The sequence below is a fragment of the Phodopus roborovskii genome, unplaced genomic scaffold (assembly GCF_943737965.1).
Source record: "Phodopus roborovskii unplaced genomic scaffold, PHOROB, whole genome shotgun sequence".
Taxonomy (NCBI): domain Eukaryota; kingdom Metazoa; phylum Chordata; class Mammalia; order Rodentia; family Cricetidae; genus Phodopus; species Phodopus roborovskii.
Window position 1 is genome coordinate 24,568,999 of NW_026125052.1, and position 17,642 is coordinate 24,586,640.

A 17,642-nucleotide genomic window follows, 5' to 3' on the forward strand; every position below is an offset into this window, starting at 1 on the left:
TCACTCATATATGGATTTTAGACCTAGATCAAAGGATCACCAGCCTATAATTCACACCACCAGAGGAACTAGGATACAAGGTGTATTCTAAGAGATTCATATAAAATCCCTCACAGAACTGGTAAGGGACAAGTCCCCCAGAACTCAGGGGAAGTGGGAGGGGCAGCGAATGGAGAGAGAAGTAGTAGAAAATGAGGGGGAGGAAAGGAAAACATGTGGGACTAGGAAGATTGAGCCTGGTTAGGAATAGAAGACAGGAAAGAGAGAGAGAGAGACAGAGAGAGAGAAAAAAAACCATAAAAGAGGGAGCCAATAATGGTTTGAAGATAAAACTGAACACAAAGAAAGGTCTAGAGAACTACAAGACTGCTGCCAAATAACAATTTGAGCTTCCATAGAAAGGCTACCATAAATGCCCTTCCGGGAGAGTGAGATCAACAACTAACTTATCCATGGAGCCCTCAACTAATGCCTGTTGGAAACAGGAGCAAACACCCATCCATAAACACTGAATCGAAGTAGAACTCTCCTTCCACCTTTATGTAAATTCTGAGGATTAAACTCATGTCACCATGAGTTTTATTGCAAAGCCTTTGCCCTCCTAGTAAGCCATGTCTCTGGCAAACAGTTGAAGTCTTTAGGGTCTCTTCTATGCAAAATCAAATCATCCTTAAACAAGAAGACTGACTTCTTCCTTTCCTATTTGCATCACTTATTTGTTTCGCCTGCTCTAGTGCTCTAGCTACAACCTGAAGCATTATATTGGGAAAAAGTGGGCACACCCCTGTCTTGTTCCTGATTTTAATGGAAACACTTTGAATTCTTCTGCTTTTAACATGATGTTGGCTGTGGGTTTGCCATAAATGGGCCCTATTACATAGAGATACGTTGACTATGTTCATAATCTCTCTAGCATTTTCACAATTGTTTCTTTTATTTTTTGACATCCTAACATAATTATATTATTTACCCCTTCCCTTTCCTCCATCAAAACCCTTCCATAATATCCTTCCTTGCTCTCTTTGAAATTTGTGGCCTATTTTTCATAATTGTTGGTATGTACATGGGTGTGTGCATACATGCACATATATATTCCTAAATACATAAATCAATGGAGAATTCTACCAGATCTTTAAAGAAGAATTAAAATCAGTGCTTGGTAGATTATCCAAAAATACAAGAGATGAGAAAGCTTCCAGCTGAAGCCTGGAGGAAATCTGCAGAGCTGTACACTGCAGGCTCCTGTTAATTCTTGATGAAGAATGCAAACTAAAGCTACTTTGAGACTGGATCTTGCCACAATTAGAAAAGCTACTTTCAAGAATAAAAAAGAAGACGTGGTGAAGATGAAATGGGAGACAGGCATCTTTATTCACTGTTGGTGGGAGTATAAACTGGTGAGCCTACTACAGATACCAGTGTGGGGGGTCTCTCACAAAGCTAAGAGTAAAGCGACTATGTGACCCAGATATACCAACCCTATAGAATTATTATCTAAAGGACTCTAGATAGAACAGCAGAAAAACTTATGTAGGCTGTTGTGGAAGAAAACTCATCAATAGATCCTGCCAGACAAGACAGAGCCACTAGTGCAACAGTAGCAAGACTATTAAGGGAGTACTCATGGCTTTGCCACTAGATTTGAGGTCTTCTCCATGGAAGGGAATTAAGTGACTGTTACTGTAAATTTGTTCAAAAACCTAACTGTGGAGGTCATAGTGTCTATGGGAGAATGAAGGTTACAACTACTGGTGCTTTGCCATAATGCCTCCTAAAAAACATTATGTTTATACCCACAGACTAATGCTGCTCCCTGCTAGGGTTGGAGAAGTTTCTTTTTTGCAGAAGGTGACAGTTGCTGCAAAGACTCACAACTGTTCCAACTGCTGACTGAGAGGAAGTGAATACTGAACACTCCACCCTAAAGAACACATCTGTATCATCTCAGACCTAGGGAACAATCATAGAAGAGGGGGCTAGAGAGACTGGCAGTCAGGACAGAGAGAAGCACTATGAAATTCTGTCTCTAGGCTAATCATAAGGCTAATGCTATCACAAACATAAAGTAGCTGTAGCTTCCTGCAAAGCTTCTACACATGGGATAGGGAGTTGAGAGTACTAAGAAAGAAGGGAGTCAACAGAGGTGGGAAAGGAGTAATTAAAGTGAATACAATCACAATGCAGCCTACACATAAAGGAAACTATCAAAGTAAATTGAAATTTTCTGAAAAAAAAAAAAAAAAAAAAAGAAATGAGAAGTCACGGTCACTTCTGGGATGCAACAACAAAGAAAGGAAGAACTGTAACCCGAAAGCATGGTGGGGCTTTCTCTGTTCTTCTGTTTCTCACCAACACTTCCCTTCTATAAACTTTCTAAAGCCAGGGTTGTAAAAGGACGGTTCATATATATATCACCTGAGTAGTTGAAGGCATGAGTCAGACAGCATACAAACTATGAGAACACAAAAAGAATCCTTAGGATAAACAATTAAATATAAGCAATGTAGGCTCACTCTCAATTTTTTAATTGTTTGGGATAAACGAATATAATACTTACTGATGAAAATACAGTTTCCTCAATTCTAATATGCTGTGTATGATTGAACATATGAAGGATCCCATTACTGAGGACATTCATCAGGATAGGAAAGCAGTGTAGCCTTTTGGTATTACACACAACTGAAAATCTGTAATCCTTAAAACAAACCAAAACAAATAAGTAAGATAAAATCCTTGAAAAATAGTTATTGCATGTGTGTGTGAGAGAGCACATGTGCATGTATAAACACACTCACAGTTCTCACAGTCACATTTTAGCTATCTTCAAGGGAACTAGCTTTTCTAAGCCTTCATTTTCTCATCTATGAAAGAACAGTCTAAATGGGTTCATACACAATTGAATTGAGACTATATATTAGATCCTTACACAGTTAACAGGACAGAACCAGAAACCACTTATTACTAAATCTTACTGGGGCAACCAGTTTTGAATCACTTTACCCCTGTTTTGATGATGAGGACAGTTCAGTAAGTAGGGTTCAAATCCACCATAATAAGGAAATATTGTCAGTTTATGGTGAGGTAACAGATAGGAGCCAAAAAATGGATAAAAGAGATTTTAGTAGCCTTTAATACCAGCACTTGGGAGGCAGAGGCAGGAGGACCTCTCTAAGTTAGAGGTCAGCCTGGTCTACTCAAAAAGTGCCAGGACAAGCTCCAAAGCTACACAGAGAAACCATCTTGAAAAAAATAGAGTGAGAGTGAGAGAAAGAGAGAGAGAGAGAGAGATCTTCATAGTTACATAGCCATAGAATTTTTACAATTTCTAAAAAATACTAATATTTTCTGTTTATGAAAACAACCATGAAATCATCATACAAGGTCAGTATTGCTTATATTGTCTTAATATTAACACTATCAATAGTTTGTGTAGTAAATATACAAGATACACCAAGCAGCTGTCAATCAAGTCATTTCCCAAAGTTGACATAAAATGATGACATTTCTCACAATTGTTAAATCTGAGCTCAATGATAAACCTTTGAAGTCTCCTGCTTTAGTTTTGTATTATTTGTAGCAGGAAAGAAAGACATACTTTTGATTAGTTTTGCCTATTATCTTTACTGAAATACAAATGAGACTCAAGTTCTTATAACTAGGATGTACTTGCAACAGATGTGCTCCTTTATAGATTCCCTGATGGCTTATACTCAGTTTGAAATACATGGAGGTAGCACATGAAGAAAATTTTATATTTCAGGATATAATGATTTTTTGAATATGTAAAATACCAGACACATGACTATTGAATAAGATTAATTAAATTCATAATTACATTAACAATTCTGTGGTATAAATCATTTAGTTTTAGCAATGCACCCATTCCCTTTAAATGCAAAATTACTTAATTTAATTTAAAACAAAAAATTATTTGACCAAAATATCAAGTTTACTCAATATGGACTCATATAGTTTGCTGTGTTGAGTTATTAATACTATTAGAATGTAGCCCTTTGATATTGTGCTTGAGTGCATGTTGTCACAAAGGCAAAAATCAAGAGGAAAACATACCTTTTGTCTCCCAGAAACTATAACAGCTCCATTGTATGAGAGGCTTTCAGTACCATTTCTGTTTCCAAAGTCATCTACTTCCAAAACTATGTTTTGATGCTTCAGTGACTGTATAAAATCTTCAATATTTGATTCTAGTATGATTTCAATAAGAGAAGGCAATATAAAAGCAAATAAAAATTTTATGAGCCCTACACAGTTAAAATTCTTAGTTACCATAAAAGGTATACTCTATGTATAACATAATAATACTATTGACCTAAAAAGATAAATCACCACTCGTCCATCTTCTATTTAGTATATTTTACATTACATAATTAATGTAAGTCAATATGTGATATGTAAAACAACATAATCTATTTTATAACTTATAATTTATTATTTATAATTTAGTATGTGTTTAAATTTATAATTTCTGAAAATTAATGAGAAATACTACAAATTATTCTGTCTGATACCATTTTTCTCTTTCCCCTATTCTTAACAAAAATTAAATGTAAAAATATATATGCAATAATATTTTCCATGTTTACATATTTATATATATATATGTGTGTGTGTGTATATATATATATATATATATTGCATAATGTACCTTTATTGGGAAATTAAAAGGGTACCATCATCAAATCAAATTTTTTATGTATTCTTAAAGAAGAAAATGGGTGAAATTGCTGGAGAGATAAATAAAAATTGAAAAAACCCACAGCCGGTGCACACAGGAGAAAAAGATGTAATAGTGAACCAGTTTCTACAACATCAAAACTCAAGGGGATAACTGAGTTATCAAAGCATGCTCAAAGCCACAACCAGTGTCATTATTCAGCTAGAGCTATAGCAAGATGAGCAGTCAGGGGCGATCCATGTTCAACACAGAAACAGTTGCTATAGTCATCTCTGGGAACATTCCTCCTAAGAGATGGTGCCTAAGAACAGCTGGGCAAGCTTAGAGTAGCTGCAGCAACAGTCAGAGCAAAGCAGAAGGGCAAGAAAAGATCCCCTTTCTTGTGCATAGAGCTTTAGAATTGGACAAATAGAATTAGATTTCAAACAAATCTGAGCTCCCCTAAGAGGAGACAGGACACACATAGAAAATCACTTTTCTATGTCCCTTGGGGCAGTCACACATCACAACCTCGTTCCATGTAAGGGCACAATAATGGTAACTCACATTTATACAAACCAAAGTTTGTCCATCTTTTCTCATATGGAAAAATTAATACATGGCTAACAATCACATTACACTTAGAGGAGGAAGAAATATGATAGAATGAATTGTCAAAATACTTGACAACTGAGTACAAGGAGAGGGAAATGAGTCAATACACGTGTATTGTCCTTGCGTTGAATGGAGAAGACACTATGAGATGGCAAAAATCTAATGGATATTAAATATTGGGAAATAATGTATAACTCAACACTTTAAAGAAACAGGAAATTTTACTTCCCAAACCTGAAGTGGAAAAGAATGAAGAATAAAAATGAAGACACTCTACAACCTTGAATCAAAGCTGCCTGTGAAAGCTGGGATTGGCGAGAAACCAAGAAATGATGACACTCTGAATGTTTTGACATCTTCAGAAGAAACATAAAATCTTTCCTTTGTAGTTAAAGAGTTGTAAGACAATTGCCCACTAGGTGTCAGAAGAAACATAAAATCTTTCCTTTGTAGTTAAAGAGTTGTAAGACAATTATTGCCCACTAGGTGTGGTGGTGCACACTTTAACCACAGCACTCAGGAGGCAGAATGATCCGTATGAGTTAAGGCCAGCCAGGTTTACACAACATGAGTTCCAGAAAAGCCAAGGGCTGTTACACCGAGAAACTCTGTGTCAGGAAACCAAACAAACAAAACAAAACAAATAAAACACTGACAAATATCTATTCTTTGATAACAAAATAAGGAGTTTTCCTGAATCTTACATTTCATCCAAGAGCATGAGGTGTAGACATGTCATCTTTGCATGTCAGTTACTGTGTATTATACACATGCTATACGGTAAAAAAGTGGTAACGAAGAGCTCCATGGGTGTTAGCAAAGAGACCCAAAGAGAGTCTTCAGCTGAGATAAAGGTTTATTTCTCTCTCTCAGAAGAGCTGTAGTTGTCAGGTATGAAGGAGAGAGGCCAGACCGAGCAGCAATAAGTCCCTTGTCCCTTGTGCCTATCAGCTTTGTCCTCTCCAAAATTAGAGGAAGTACACTGTTCCTCACAAGTCCTTCTATAAGTGTGCATTTTTTTTTGTCTGTCAAGATGTTTTGCCACCCTCATGTACTACTTAACAGTTAAAGATGTATTTCTGCATTAAAATGCAGATCTCTGTTCACCTGTGTTGTTGATGACCAACAGACTCGTTCGCAGACCTTCAGGGAGTTGTCCAGGGGACAGGAAATACAACTCTGTTTTAAATTCCCACTCATTTTTATGCTCTATCACAGCGTTTGCAATCTTTTCCATAGTCAATGGGAACAGTGCAATTCCAAGAATCAATAGACTAAACAATAAAGAAAAGTTACCATAGGATTCCAGAGCAATTTTTCCTCAGTAATAAATTCTATACTATTTGTTAGATGTTAATTCTATTTTATACCAACCATAATTGTAAGTGCTAACATTCTAAAAGTGGTATCTCAACATGTCACAGTACTAAAAGGCAATGTTAAATAAATGTTATTTAATCTCGCTATGAAAATTGAACAGCATGTATTCATAAGCCCAATCATGAATTAAATATACACGCAATTCCACTGTCAGTAAAATCAACACTGCATTTATTTCTTATCTAGCATGAATGCTGGGTACTAGGTTTTACTTTTAAATGTCATTGTAGTTTGAGCCATTAAAATTTTTTATCTTAAAAAAATTACATTACTCTGATACTCACAAGGTCAAAAATGCTTTTCTCTCTCGTTTTAATTTTAGGATACGAAGTCGTGCTATTGCACAGACCTGCATTGCCCAGAGTCTCATTGGGCTCACAGTCCTTTGCACTTCAGAAAGAGAAGAATAAGGTGGCTCCATCTCGTGGAAGATTTCCGTGTCCCTTCTTGTTTCTCTTTTCTCAAAGTCTATATGAACACACACACATACAACAAATATCATTCCACAACAAAATAGACTTTTCTTCATAAAAATTTTAAATTATTTTATATCTGATCATATCTTTACACTTTTATTCAAAGTAATTATTTAAATAACATTTTCAGTATCTCATGAAGCCTATATACCATAACTAGCTTCACTATTTTCTTTTTATAGTTAAATATTATAATTTCATAAACAATGAAAATTGAAAAATTAATAAAAATGTTTTGTGTTACAATGAAAAAAAACATAGAATAATATCAAAACTCTATGCACTCTGAGAATATCTGCTAAATATATACCAAAAGACGAACTTAGAAAAAGCAGACATTCAATTATAATACTATTCTGAAGGAGTTGAAAATAATATCCTTCATAGGGATCAGCAGTTATTAATGCTTAAATACTACAAAGGTATCAATAATCTGGACTTATAAGGAAAAGATCAGCTCTGGAAATACTTAACATATCTATGCTGCCCAGACCTGTGAGCCATAGGCAGCATGGCTTGGGAAAAATCATGCAACTTTCTTAAATCACAAATCCTCACTTTGTAAAATGTTATCAACTACATTTGTTGAAAGAATCTTCATCCACATTGATCAAACTATCTGTAAAAGGAAGAGCTCCAAATGACAGCTATTATATCCCATTAAACTATATAGAAGTTGGTAAGCATTCTCTCCATTAGGATAGTTACATTAGAGAATTAACAGCACAACTGAAAGCTCTAGAACAAAAGGAGGCAAACTCACCTGGGAGGAGTAGAATCCAGGAAATAATCAAATTGAGGGTAGAAATCAATAAAGTAGAAACAAAGAAAACAATGTAACAAAGAGTTGGTTCTTTGAGAAAATCAACAACAGAGACAAACCTTTATCCAAACTAACGAAAGAGTAGAGAGAGAACATGCAAATTAACAAAATCAGAAATGAAAAGGGGGGGGGGACAAAATCACAGACACTAAGGAAATCCAGAGACTCTTAGGCCATACATTAAAAACCAGTACTTCACAAAATTCTAAAATTTAAAGGAAATGGACAATTTGCTGGATAGATATCACCTACCAAAATTAAATCAAGAACAGATAAGCAATTTAAATAGACCTACAACCCCTAATGAAATAGAAGCAGTCATCAAAAGTCTATGAACCAAAAAAAGTCCAGGACCAGGTGGCTTCAGTGCAGAATTCTACCAGAAATTAAAAGAAGAGCTAATACCAATACTCCTCAACGTGTTACACACAATAGAAGAAGAAGGGTAATTGCTAAACTCTTTTTCATGAGGCTATAATTACCTTGCTACCCAAGCCACACAAAGACACAACTAAGAAAGAGAACTACAGACTAATATCCCTCATGAACATAGATGCAAAAACATTCAATAAAATACTGACAAATCGATTCCAAGAACACATCAGAGAAATCATCCATCATGACCAAGTAGGCTTTATCCCAGGAATGCAGAGACAGTTCAACATATGAAAATATATCAATGTAATCCACATATAAACAAACTGAAAAATAAAAAAAAAACATATCATCTCACTAGATGCTGAATAAGCCTTTGACAAAATCCAACACCCCTTCATGATAAAGGTCTTGAAGATATCAGGAATAACAGGAATATACCTAAGCATAATAAAAACAATATACAGTAAACCACCAGCCAACATCAAACTAAATGCAGAGAAACTTAATGTGATTCCTCTAAAATCAGGAACAAGACAAGGCTGTCCACTCTGCATATCTCTTCAATATTGTACTTGAAGTTCTAGCTAGAACAACAAGAAAACAAAAGATCAAAGAGATACAAATTGGAAGGAAGAAGTCAAACTTTCACTATTTGCAGCTGATATGATACTTTACATAAGAGAGCTGAAAAACTCTACCAAGGAATTCCTACAGCTGATAAACAACTTCTGCAAAGTGGCAGCATACAAAAATAACTAAAAAAAAAAATCAGTAGCCCTACTACATACAGATGACAAAGGGACTGAGAAAGAAATCAGAGAAACATCACCCTTTACAATAGCCACAAGCAACATAAAGTATCTTTGGGTAACACTAAACAAACAAGTGAAAGACCTATATATCAAGAACTCTGAGTCCTTCAAGAAAGAAATTAAAGAAGATGCCAGAAAATGGAAAGATCTTGCATACTCTTGAATAGGCAGGATCAACATAGTAAAAATAGCAATCTTGACAAAAGCAATCTACAGATTCAATGCAATCCCCATCAAAATCCCAGCACAATTCTTCACACACCTTGAAAGGATAATACATAACTCTATATGGAAAAACAAAAGACCCAGGATAGCCAAAAACAACCCTGTACAATAAAGGAACTTCTGGAGGCATCACCATCCCTGACTTCAAGCTCTATTATAGAGGTATAGTCCTGAAATCTGCTTGGTATTTGGCACAAAAATAGACAGGTAGAACAATGGAATCAAATTGAAAGCCCTAATGTCAACCCACACATGTATGAACACCTGATTTTTAAAAAAACAGCTAAAATTATACAAAGGAAAGAGGAAAGCATCTTCAACAAATGGTGCTGGCATAACTGGATGCTGGTGTGTAGATGACTGCAGGTAGATCCATATCTATCACCATGCACAAAACTCAAGTCCAAATGGATCAAAGACCTCAACATAAATCCAGCCACACTGAACCTCTTAGAAAAGAAAGTAGAAGGTACCCTTAAATGAATTGACACTTACTGAATATAACACCAGTGGTACAGACACTGATATCAACAATTTAATAAATGGGACCTCCTGAAACTAAGAAGCTTCTGTAAGGCAAAGGTCACAGTCAACAAGACAAAAACAGAAGCCCATAGAGTAGGAAAAGATCTTCACCAACCCCATATTTGACAGAGGGCTGATCTCCAAAATATACAAAGAACTCAAGAAGCTAGTCATCAAAACACCAAATAATCTAATTAAAAAGTGGGGTAGAGAACTGAATAGAAAATTCTCAATAGAGGAATCCAAACTGGGTGAAAGACACTTAAAAAAAATGCTCAACATCCTTAGCCATCAGAGAAATGCAAATCAAGGCAACTCTGAGATATCATCTTACTCCTGTCAGAATGGCTAAAATCGGAAACTCCAGCATGGACAGTTTATGATGGAGAGGATGTAGAAAGAGGAGAACACTCCTCCACTGCTGGTGGGAGTGCAAACTTGTACAGCCATTTTGGAGATCAGTATGGCGGTTCCTCAGAAAGATGGGAATCAATCTATCAGAGGATACAGCAATCCCACTCTTAGGCATACAGTTAAAAGATGCACATCCATGCAACAAAGACATCTGTTAAATTATGTTCATAGCAGCATTATTTGTAATAGCTAGAACCTAGAAAAAACCTAGATGCCTCTCAACTGAAGAATGGATAAAGAAAATGTGGTACATTTACATAATAGAGTACTACTCAGCAGGAAAAACAAAACAAAACAATGGAATCTTGAAATTCGAAGGCAAGCTGATGGAACTAGAAGAAACCATCCTGAGGGAGGTAACCCAGTCACAAAAAGGCAAACATGGTATGTACTCACTATTATATGTATTTTATACATAGAGTAAAGGATCACCAGCCTACAACTGGTGAAACTAGGAAACAAAGGGGACCATAAGAGAGACACAAATGGGACCCCACAGAAGGGGAAAGGGACAAGATCTCTTGAGCAAATTGGGGGAGGGGAGGCAGTGAGTGGAGAAGGAGATAGGAGAAAGAGAAGGGGAGAAGAAGAGGGGAGAGGAGAACATGAGGGAGAAGGAAGTTTGAGTTGGGGGAGGAATAGAGGAAAGCAAGAAAAGAGGTACATAATAGAGGGAGTGGTTATAGGTTTGAAGAGATATCTGGCACTAGGGAAATGTCCATAGCAAAGATGACCCCAGCTAACAATCTGAGCAATAGTGGACAGGCTACCTTAAATGCCCTTCCCTGATAATTAGATTGATGACTACCTTATATGCCATCTTAGAGCCTTCATCCAGTAGCTGATGGAAGCAGAAGCAGACACCCACAGCTAAACACTGAGCTGAATTCCTGGAATCCAGTTGCAGAGAGGGAGGAGTGATAAGCAAAGGGGTCAGACCAGGCTGCAAAAATCCACAGAGTCAGCTGACCTGAACAAGGAGGAGCTCAAGGACCCCAGGCTGATAGCTGGGAAACCAGCACAGGACTGACCCAGATCCCCTGAACGTGGGTCTCATTCAGGAGTCCTGGGCCATCTATGGGACCTCTGACAATGGAACTAGGATGTATCCCTGGTTCCTGAAAGGACTTCAGGAGCACATTCCCCATGGAGGGATACTCTCTTAGCCTAAAGACAGGAGGGAGGGCCTAGACCCTACTACAAATGACTTGACAGATTTTGATGATCCCTCCTGGAAGGCCTCACCCTCCCTGGGAAGTGGATGGGGGATGGGATGGGGAGGGGTTGTGGGGGAAATGGGAGGATAGGAGGGAGAGGGAACTGGGGTCAATATGTAAAATAAGAAAAAATTCAAAACAAAAAAAGAATTCTTTCCATTTAGGCCTTTTCTATTAACAAGCAAGAAACAATTTTTGTAAGAAGTGATGCTCAGACCCAATGCCTTTGATCAAGAACATTCACAATTTCAAAGTGTCCTGGAAATAGTGACTATCAGGAGACAGAACTGCTGCCATACCAAGTAGTTCAAATCAACACTAAGAATGAACCTGTAGCTGACTAGTTGTACTGAGGATGTCAGGAAACCTAACAGCCAAGGTCAAACAACAGAGCCAAATCTACAGTGAGTCACACTCCTTAAAATGTCATAGAAGCTAGATTGACACATGGCCATTTATTAATTGATTTACTGTGACTTATACAAATAGTTTTACTTTGTTTGGTAGTTGATTCTCCTTCCATGTTCATGAAGACTTCATTCAGAGTTGACATGGAAACTTCATAATTCATCAAGCCCAGGCCAGAATAGTTATCGAGATCTCTGAAGAAATCTAAGTCAAAAGAAGGAATTTATAAAATTTTAAAACAATATAAATATACTATTCCTAGTAAATTAACATTTATCTTAAATATTATATTATTAATAATCAGAAATTCACATCTTTGGAATACAAACATAATTTAAATGGAAAAACCACTATCAGATATTATTATGCCAAACTTTATCTTCAAGGTATCTCACTCTTATAGTCTTTTATTATAATCTTTCCACAGACTTCTCTGAGGAAATACAAGCAGTCATAAAGACGATAGTCCTTTTTTACCACCATATAAGAAAACCCATGTAAGCCTCTGCCCACAACTGGGCTTATTTAGCATGTGTGTAACACTTGCAACTGCTCCTACAAAGGCTACCCCTTTTCCTTATACTCTAAATTTTATTCCCCAAGGACCTCCCAAAGTGATCTCCTCTCTCTTCCATCATAATTTTCTTCTGTATCTGCTGGGTCACACAGAATGCATAGTGTTCACCAAAGACAAATAATAGCTTCCCATCACTCTCTGTATACACGTTTGGCTCCAAAACTTTGTCCATATTTAATCTGTCACAGCCTACAGACAGCTCAAGTCCAAATGCTGTCATTTCCCTCCACAAAAGCTGCTCTCTTTTAGGTGACCTTCATATTTTAAATTTGATGAACAAGTCTGATGGGAGATGTCATTCTGTATATATGTTTCTCCTATTGGTTAATGAATAAAGCACTGTTGGCCAATAGGAAAGCAAGATAGGCGGGATTAGGAGACAAGGAGGATTCTGGAAGGAGTAGGGAGGAATTCCAAGATGGAAGACCTACAGAAAGAATGCCAGCCCCTCTCTCCAGTAAGATAAAACCATGTGGAAGTACTTAGATTAATAGAAATTGGTTAATATTTAAGGCAGAGCTAGCCAATAAGAAATGCAAGTAACAGGCCAACAGAAGCATATCTAATACAGCATCTCTGTGTGTTATTTGTAGCTGGCATGGTGGTGGGTCTAGACCGGCCAGCAGGAAAACCTACTCCTAACACAAGTCTTTATTTCTCTTATATTATTTTCAAATATTTTCATTTATTCTTCGAAAATTATACATACATGCAATGTATTTCCATATTCAGGACCATTCTTCCCTTTAACCTCTCCTGGATCCCAAACTCTCGCCCCACCACATCCCCTTTTCAATTAAGTTTTAAATTCATCTTTTTTCCTTGTTACTCCCTCTTCCTTTCTTCATATTTCTTTCTTCCTTTCTTCTGGTCTTTAACAAAGCAATCTACTTGTACTGTGGATACAGCTCAAATAAATAAATAAATAAATAAGAGGTTACTAATTATGTCTCATTTCCATCTAACTACAAGTAGAACTTTCAGTTCCTATATCCTTCATGACTTCTCCTTTGCTTTCTCTCCAAGTTTCAGTTCTAAACAACCTTCTTGTACTACACACACACAAATCAAGTTCCTAATCCATACTGAAGTTCCTCAGTACATGCCTCACTCTGTACCTTGATTTCCAATGTCCTATGTATAGCTATATACTGTAACTCTCTTTTGTTAAATCAAAACCTGGTTAAATTCTGAAACAGGGCACTGATACTTTTGTCTCACTGTGATTTAAGTATTATGCGCTATTTTATAACAAATACCATTGTTTTTTCTACTCTCTAATTGAAGCCAAAATCATCAGGTCACACCCTGCATGCATCTCATTAGACAGACCTTTCAGCTTTATCATCAAGGTTGTTTTAAAGACACCCACTTTCTACCATCTTTACCAGCACTGTGGTAGCCCAGAGACCATCTGGGCCTCTAAATTAGTTCCATAGCTAGTCTCTTAGGGTCTGCCCTTGTTCACCTGTATCTGGAGTGATCTTTTTATGGCAAGAATGAAAACAAGCCATACGTTAGCTCTGCATCCTGTTTAATGTCATTTAGTAGTTTTTCAATGTGCTTAGAATAAAAATCAATGTCAATAATCAAATAAGCAAAGCTCTTCAGCTCCATGCGCCATTTACCTGCCCTACAACTATTCCCAGTCCTACCCACACTCTGCTCAGTCTCCTCATGTCCTTCAGATATACTCTGTGCCTTCAATTTCAACTGCATTTGATTTTGTGACCTTTGACCCTATTCTGTATAGACACCAGCACTAGGGTACCTGACTAGCATGCATAGCTCTGCATTTAGCTTAATTCCTAGCATCAACCCTGCACATGCACACACACACACACACACACACACACACGCCTAAAGATGGTCATCACTCTAATTCATGTGGCTTTGTTTAGCCACCCCCCCCCATATATTGGACTATAGGCTCCATGGGAATAGATAGTCATATTTACTGCTATATTTCTAGTATAAAACAACATCTTTAATGTAATTTATTTTCAAGATCAAAATACTGATTAATATTTAATATCTCTTTCCTATGGGATATATAGATGACACTATGAGCTTCCAGAAGATTCGAAAATACCACACTTCTGCATGAGTTGGGTGACTGTCTCAATTTCTTTACAGAGAGTAACTAGGTAAGTAAGGCAAAGAGTTTTTTTTTTTTTTTTTGGAGTATATGTATGGAGCATTAGGGGACCTGGAGTTTCATGTCCTGGAAGGACACAGACACTACACTGGACTAGTAGAATCCTGGATCTGTGTAAAGTGACTGCTATGAGCTGGAACATCAATATCAGAGTCTTTGGCTAAGTAGTACAAGCATATACCACCTATCATCCTTCTCTGACCAAGACGTGGGCCAGTTGTACCTCAGGTGATCTTAGTGCAAGAAGAGAACAACATACTATAAAATACCACCTTCCATGATCCTACAAGAACGAAGAGAGCAGGAATTTAGGAATAAGACTAAGATCTGAATTCCTAAGTGTTTGCCCTATGAGACCAAATAATACAATGGGGTTTATTTAAATAAGACCTATAGAGATTTATACTTAATAAACTAAATGCATATAATTATTTTAATACAAAGAAATTAAAATATTTCTTCATTTATAATATAAAATAGTATAGCACCCATATCATGCACGCATGCACACACACACACACACACACACACACACACACACACACACACACACGGGGAAAGAGAGAGGAAGACAGTACCTGACACAGTTTACTTTACATAGTTTGTGCTTTTTAGGGTTACTTACCAAAAAGACACAGCTTGCTGCTGCTACACAGCACACTTAGATACCATACTAAATAAGTAACCTATATTTTTCCTTGCAAAATAAATACATGTAAAATGAGATGAAAACAAAAATTACTTGAGGCAAAGGCCTTGATGTCACACCCCCAGCTCCACTGTATTCAGATACAATAAATCTGCTTATTAAAAATACCCAAGTGAGGATTTTTTTTGTTTTTTTGTTTTGTTTTGTTTTTTTCTGACCTAGGTGTGCCAAATTAACTTTCAGAGCAAGCCAAAAGGGTGAGGTAGTTAATATTCCTGGGTGTGTCCCTGACATATGGGGGAAGTAAATAAGTAGTTTCTCCAAACCTCTCCATTGGTGTAACTGCAAGCACACTGACTCTCAATTCCCTCTGATGGTGCTACACTTCAACGGCCTCCCAAGGTAACCTGCTCTGTAATGCAAGCTTTCCTAGTCTTTCCTCTTTCCTCTTACTTGTCTCCTACCTGCTGGTGCTCCCACTGATCATTTACCAAATAAATACAGTGCAGTCAAATCATCCTCTCTAGTTTATGTGGGATAATAAAGACTAAGACAAAACTTAGCTCCATCAAATGACAAAAATTATAATAAAACTCCAAGTTTTTCTCTAAATTTATCCCATTATAGTCATATATGTTACCTGGAAACTTGCTTGTCCTTTCCAATGGCAAAATGTACACAAGCTTTTCTTTGGTTTTTGCTTTTAATTTAGCATCAGGGATGTGATGATTGATGAAGGATGTTATCTGCTCTGAATCACATGTTTCATCCATAAACAAACTAATGTACCAAAAAAAGGACAAATAATTATATTTTTGCACTGCTACCACACCAAAAAAAGTTCTTTGACTATTACTTTTCTTAGCTTTATGAAATAAGCAACATGAATAATAGTAACAGTAACACACAAACTTGAAAACCCTGCCATTTAAACACAGAGTATGTACAAACTCAGAACAACTACAAATACACAAACACATGCTCAGAGTAGTGTTGATAGTATGGAGTGAGCAAGCTGCCTTCCAATTCATTCTTGCCATGTACTTGCCATTAATGCCATGTACATGGGATAAAGATGAGCAGGTAGAGGGGTGATGCTGCACAAGAGATTTAATAGGGAAAGTGATTAGTGCACCTGGCAGTGAACTATCAAAAATTAGTGTGTTATTAAGACATTCCTGTTTTGCTTTTCTGTGAAGACTTTGTCTTTTAGCCTACACTCAGTTTCTTTTTAGACACGGTTGTCGCAATTCTTTGGAACTGTATTTGCTCCCTATTAATACTGGTTTCTGAAAGTACTGCCTTGGATTCTTAAGAAAGAATGAAAGTACTGCAGTGTTATGTATATCCAATGAGGAAAATGACAAGTGAAAAGGTCAAAGCTGAGGCTACAGAGAACAGCAAACTGGAAAGTGATGAAATACACCCACAGTGAACAGAAAGCTTTGGTTTATAATGTAGAAATTTTGCTAAAGTTAACATTACTACAGATTATAGGATGCCAAGAAATTAGACAAATTATTTACCAAACTGTTCTCAATCCATTTTGTCAGAGACAAAGCTTGGAACCTATTCTCACTTAGAAATATCCACCCCTGATATACCACCATTAAAACATATATGTTAGACTGGAAAGATGTCTCTGTGGTTGTCAGAACCTGAGCCTCTTCCAGACAACCAGATTCCATTTCCAGCACCTAAGTCTGCTGGCTCTCAACCACCTACAGCTCCAGCTCTAGGCAACCCAATGTCTTCCTCTGGCCTTCTCAAGCACTGCCACATGTAACACACAGACACAAATAAAATAAGCAGATCTTTTAAAAAATATCTACTTAGTCTTTCCTCCAAAATTCTTTACCTTAAGTGATATCCAAGACCCCATTTTCTCTTCAGAAACACAGAAGAACCTGTGCATTTTAGAGTCCCATTGGATATGATGACTTTTCTGTCTAAGTAAAAGGAAACAAGTGTGAAAGAATATTAGTTGTCATTTCTTTTCTCTCTAACAAAGAGAGGTGAGAAATGAAAGCTCAGAATTCCAAAGAAGTGCTCTACAAGAAATAACCATGCCTGTTGGACACTTGAAAACCTGAAACACATCTTAAAACTGATTACTGGAGCTCCCAATGCTAAACTTCCTTCCGCACTTCATAAACAGGAAAAGTTATCACTTCAGGCTACATGTGAGTATAGTCTTCATCTGGATGATAAGGAACAGGCTGTTACTTTTCATGTAAACATATATTAAAGATTTGGGAGTTTAAGTAAACAGATAGATGATCTGAAAAACATCACCATGAGATGTCACTA

General features: G+C 36.8%; 1 protein-coding gene across 2 annotated transcripts in view; it reads right to left on the reverse strand.

Annotated features, from left to right (window-relative positions):
• LOC127218674 (ATP-binding cassette sub-family A member 6) overlaps positions 1-17,642 on the reverse strand; it is an 81,475-nt gene that overhangs the window by 28,493 nt on the left and 35,340 nt on the right. For both annotated transcript variants that reach the window (XM_051179701.1, XM_051179697.1), the window contains exons 16-22: positions 17,191-17,281; positions 15,973-16,112; positions 12,036-12,152; positions 6,955-7,138; positions 6,398-6,564; positions 4,072-4,205; positions 2,558-2,695 (exon numbers count right to left, since the gene is read on the reverse strand). In XM_051179701.1, coding sequence (XP_051035658.1) covers positions 2,558-2,695; positions 4,072-4,205; positions 6,398-6,564; positions 6,955-7,138; positions 12,036-12,152; positions 15,973-16,112; positions 17,191-17,281 — 971 coding nt within the window. The remainder of the gene's footprint in view (positions 1-2,557; positions 2,696-4,071; positions 4,206-6,397; positions 6,565-6,954; positions 7,139-12,035; positions 12,153-15,972; positions 16,113-17,190; positions 17,282-17,642) is intronic.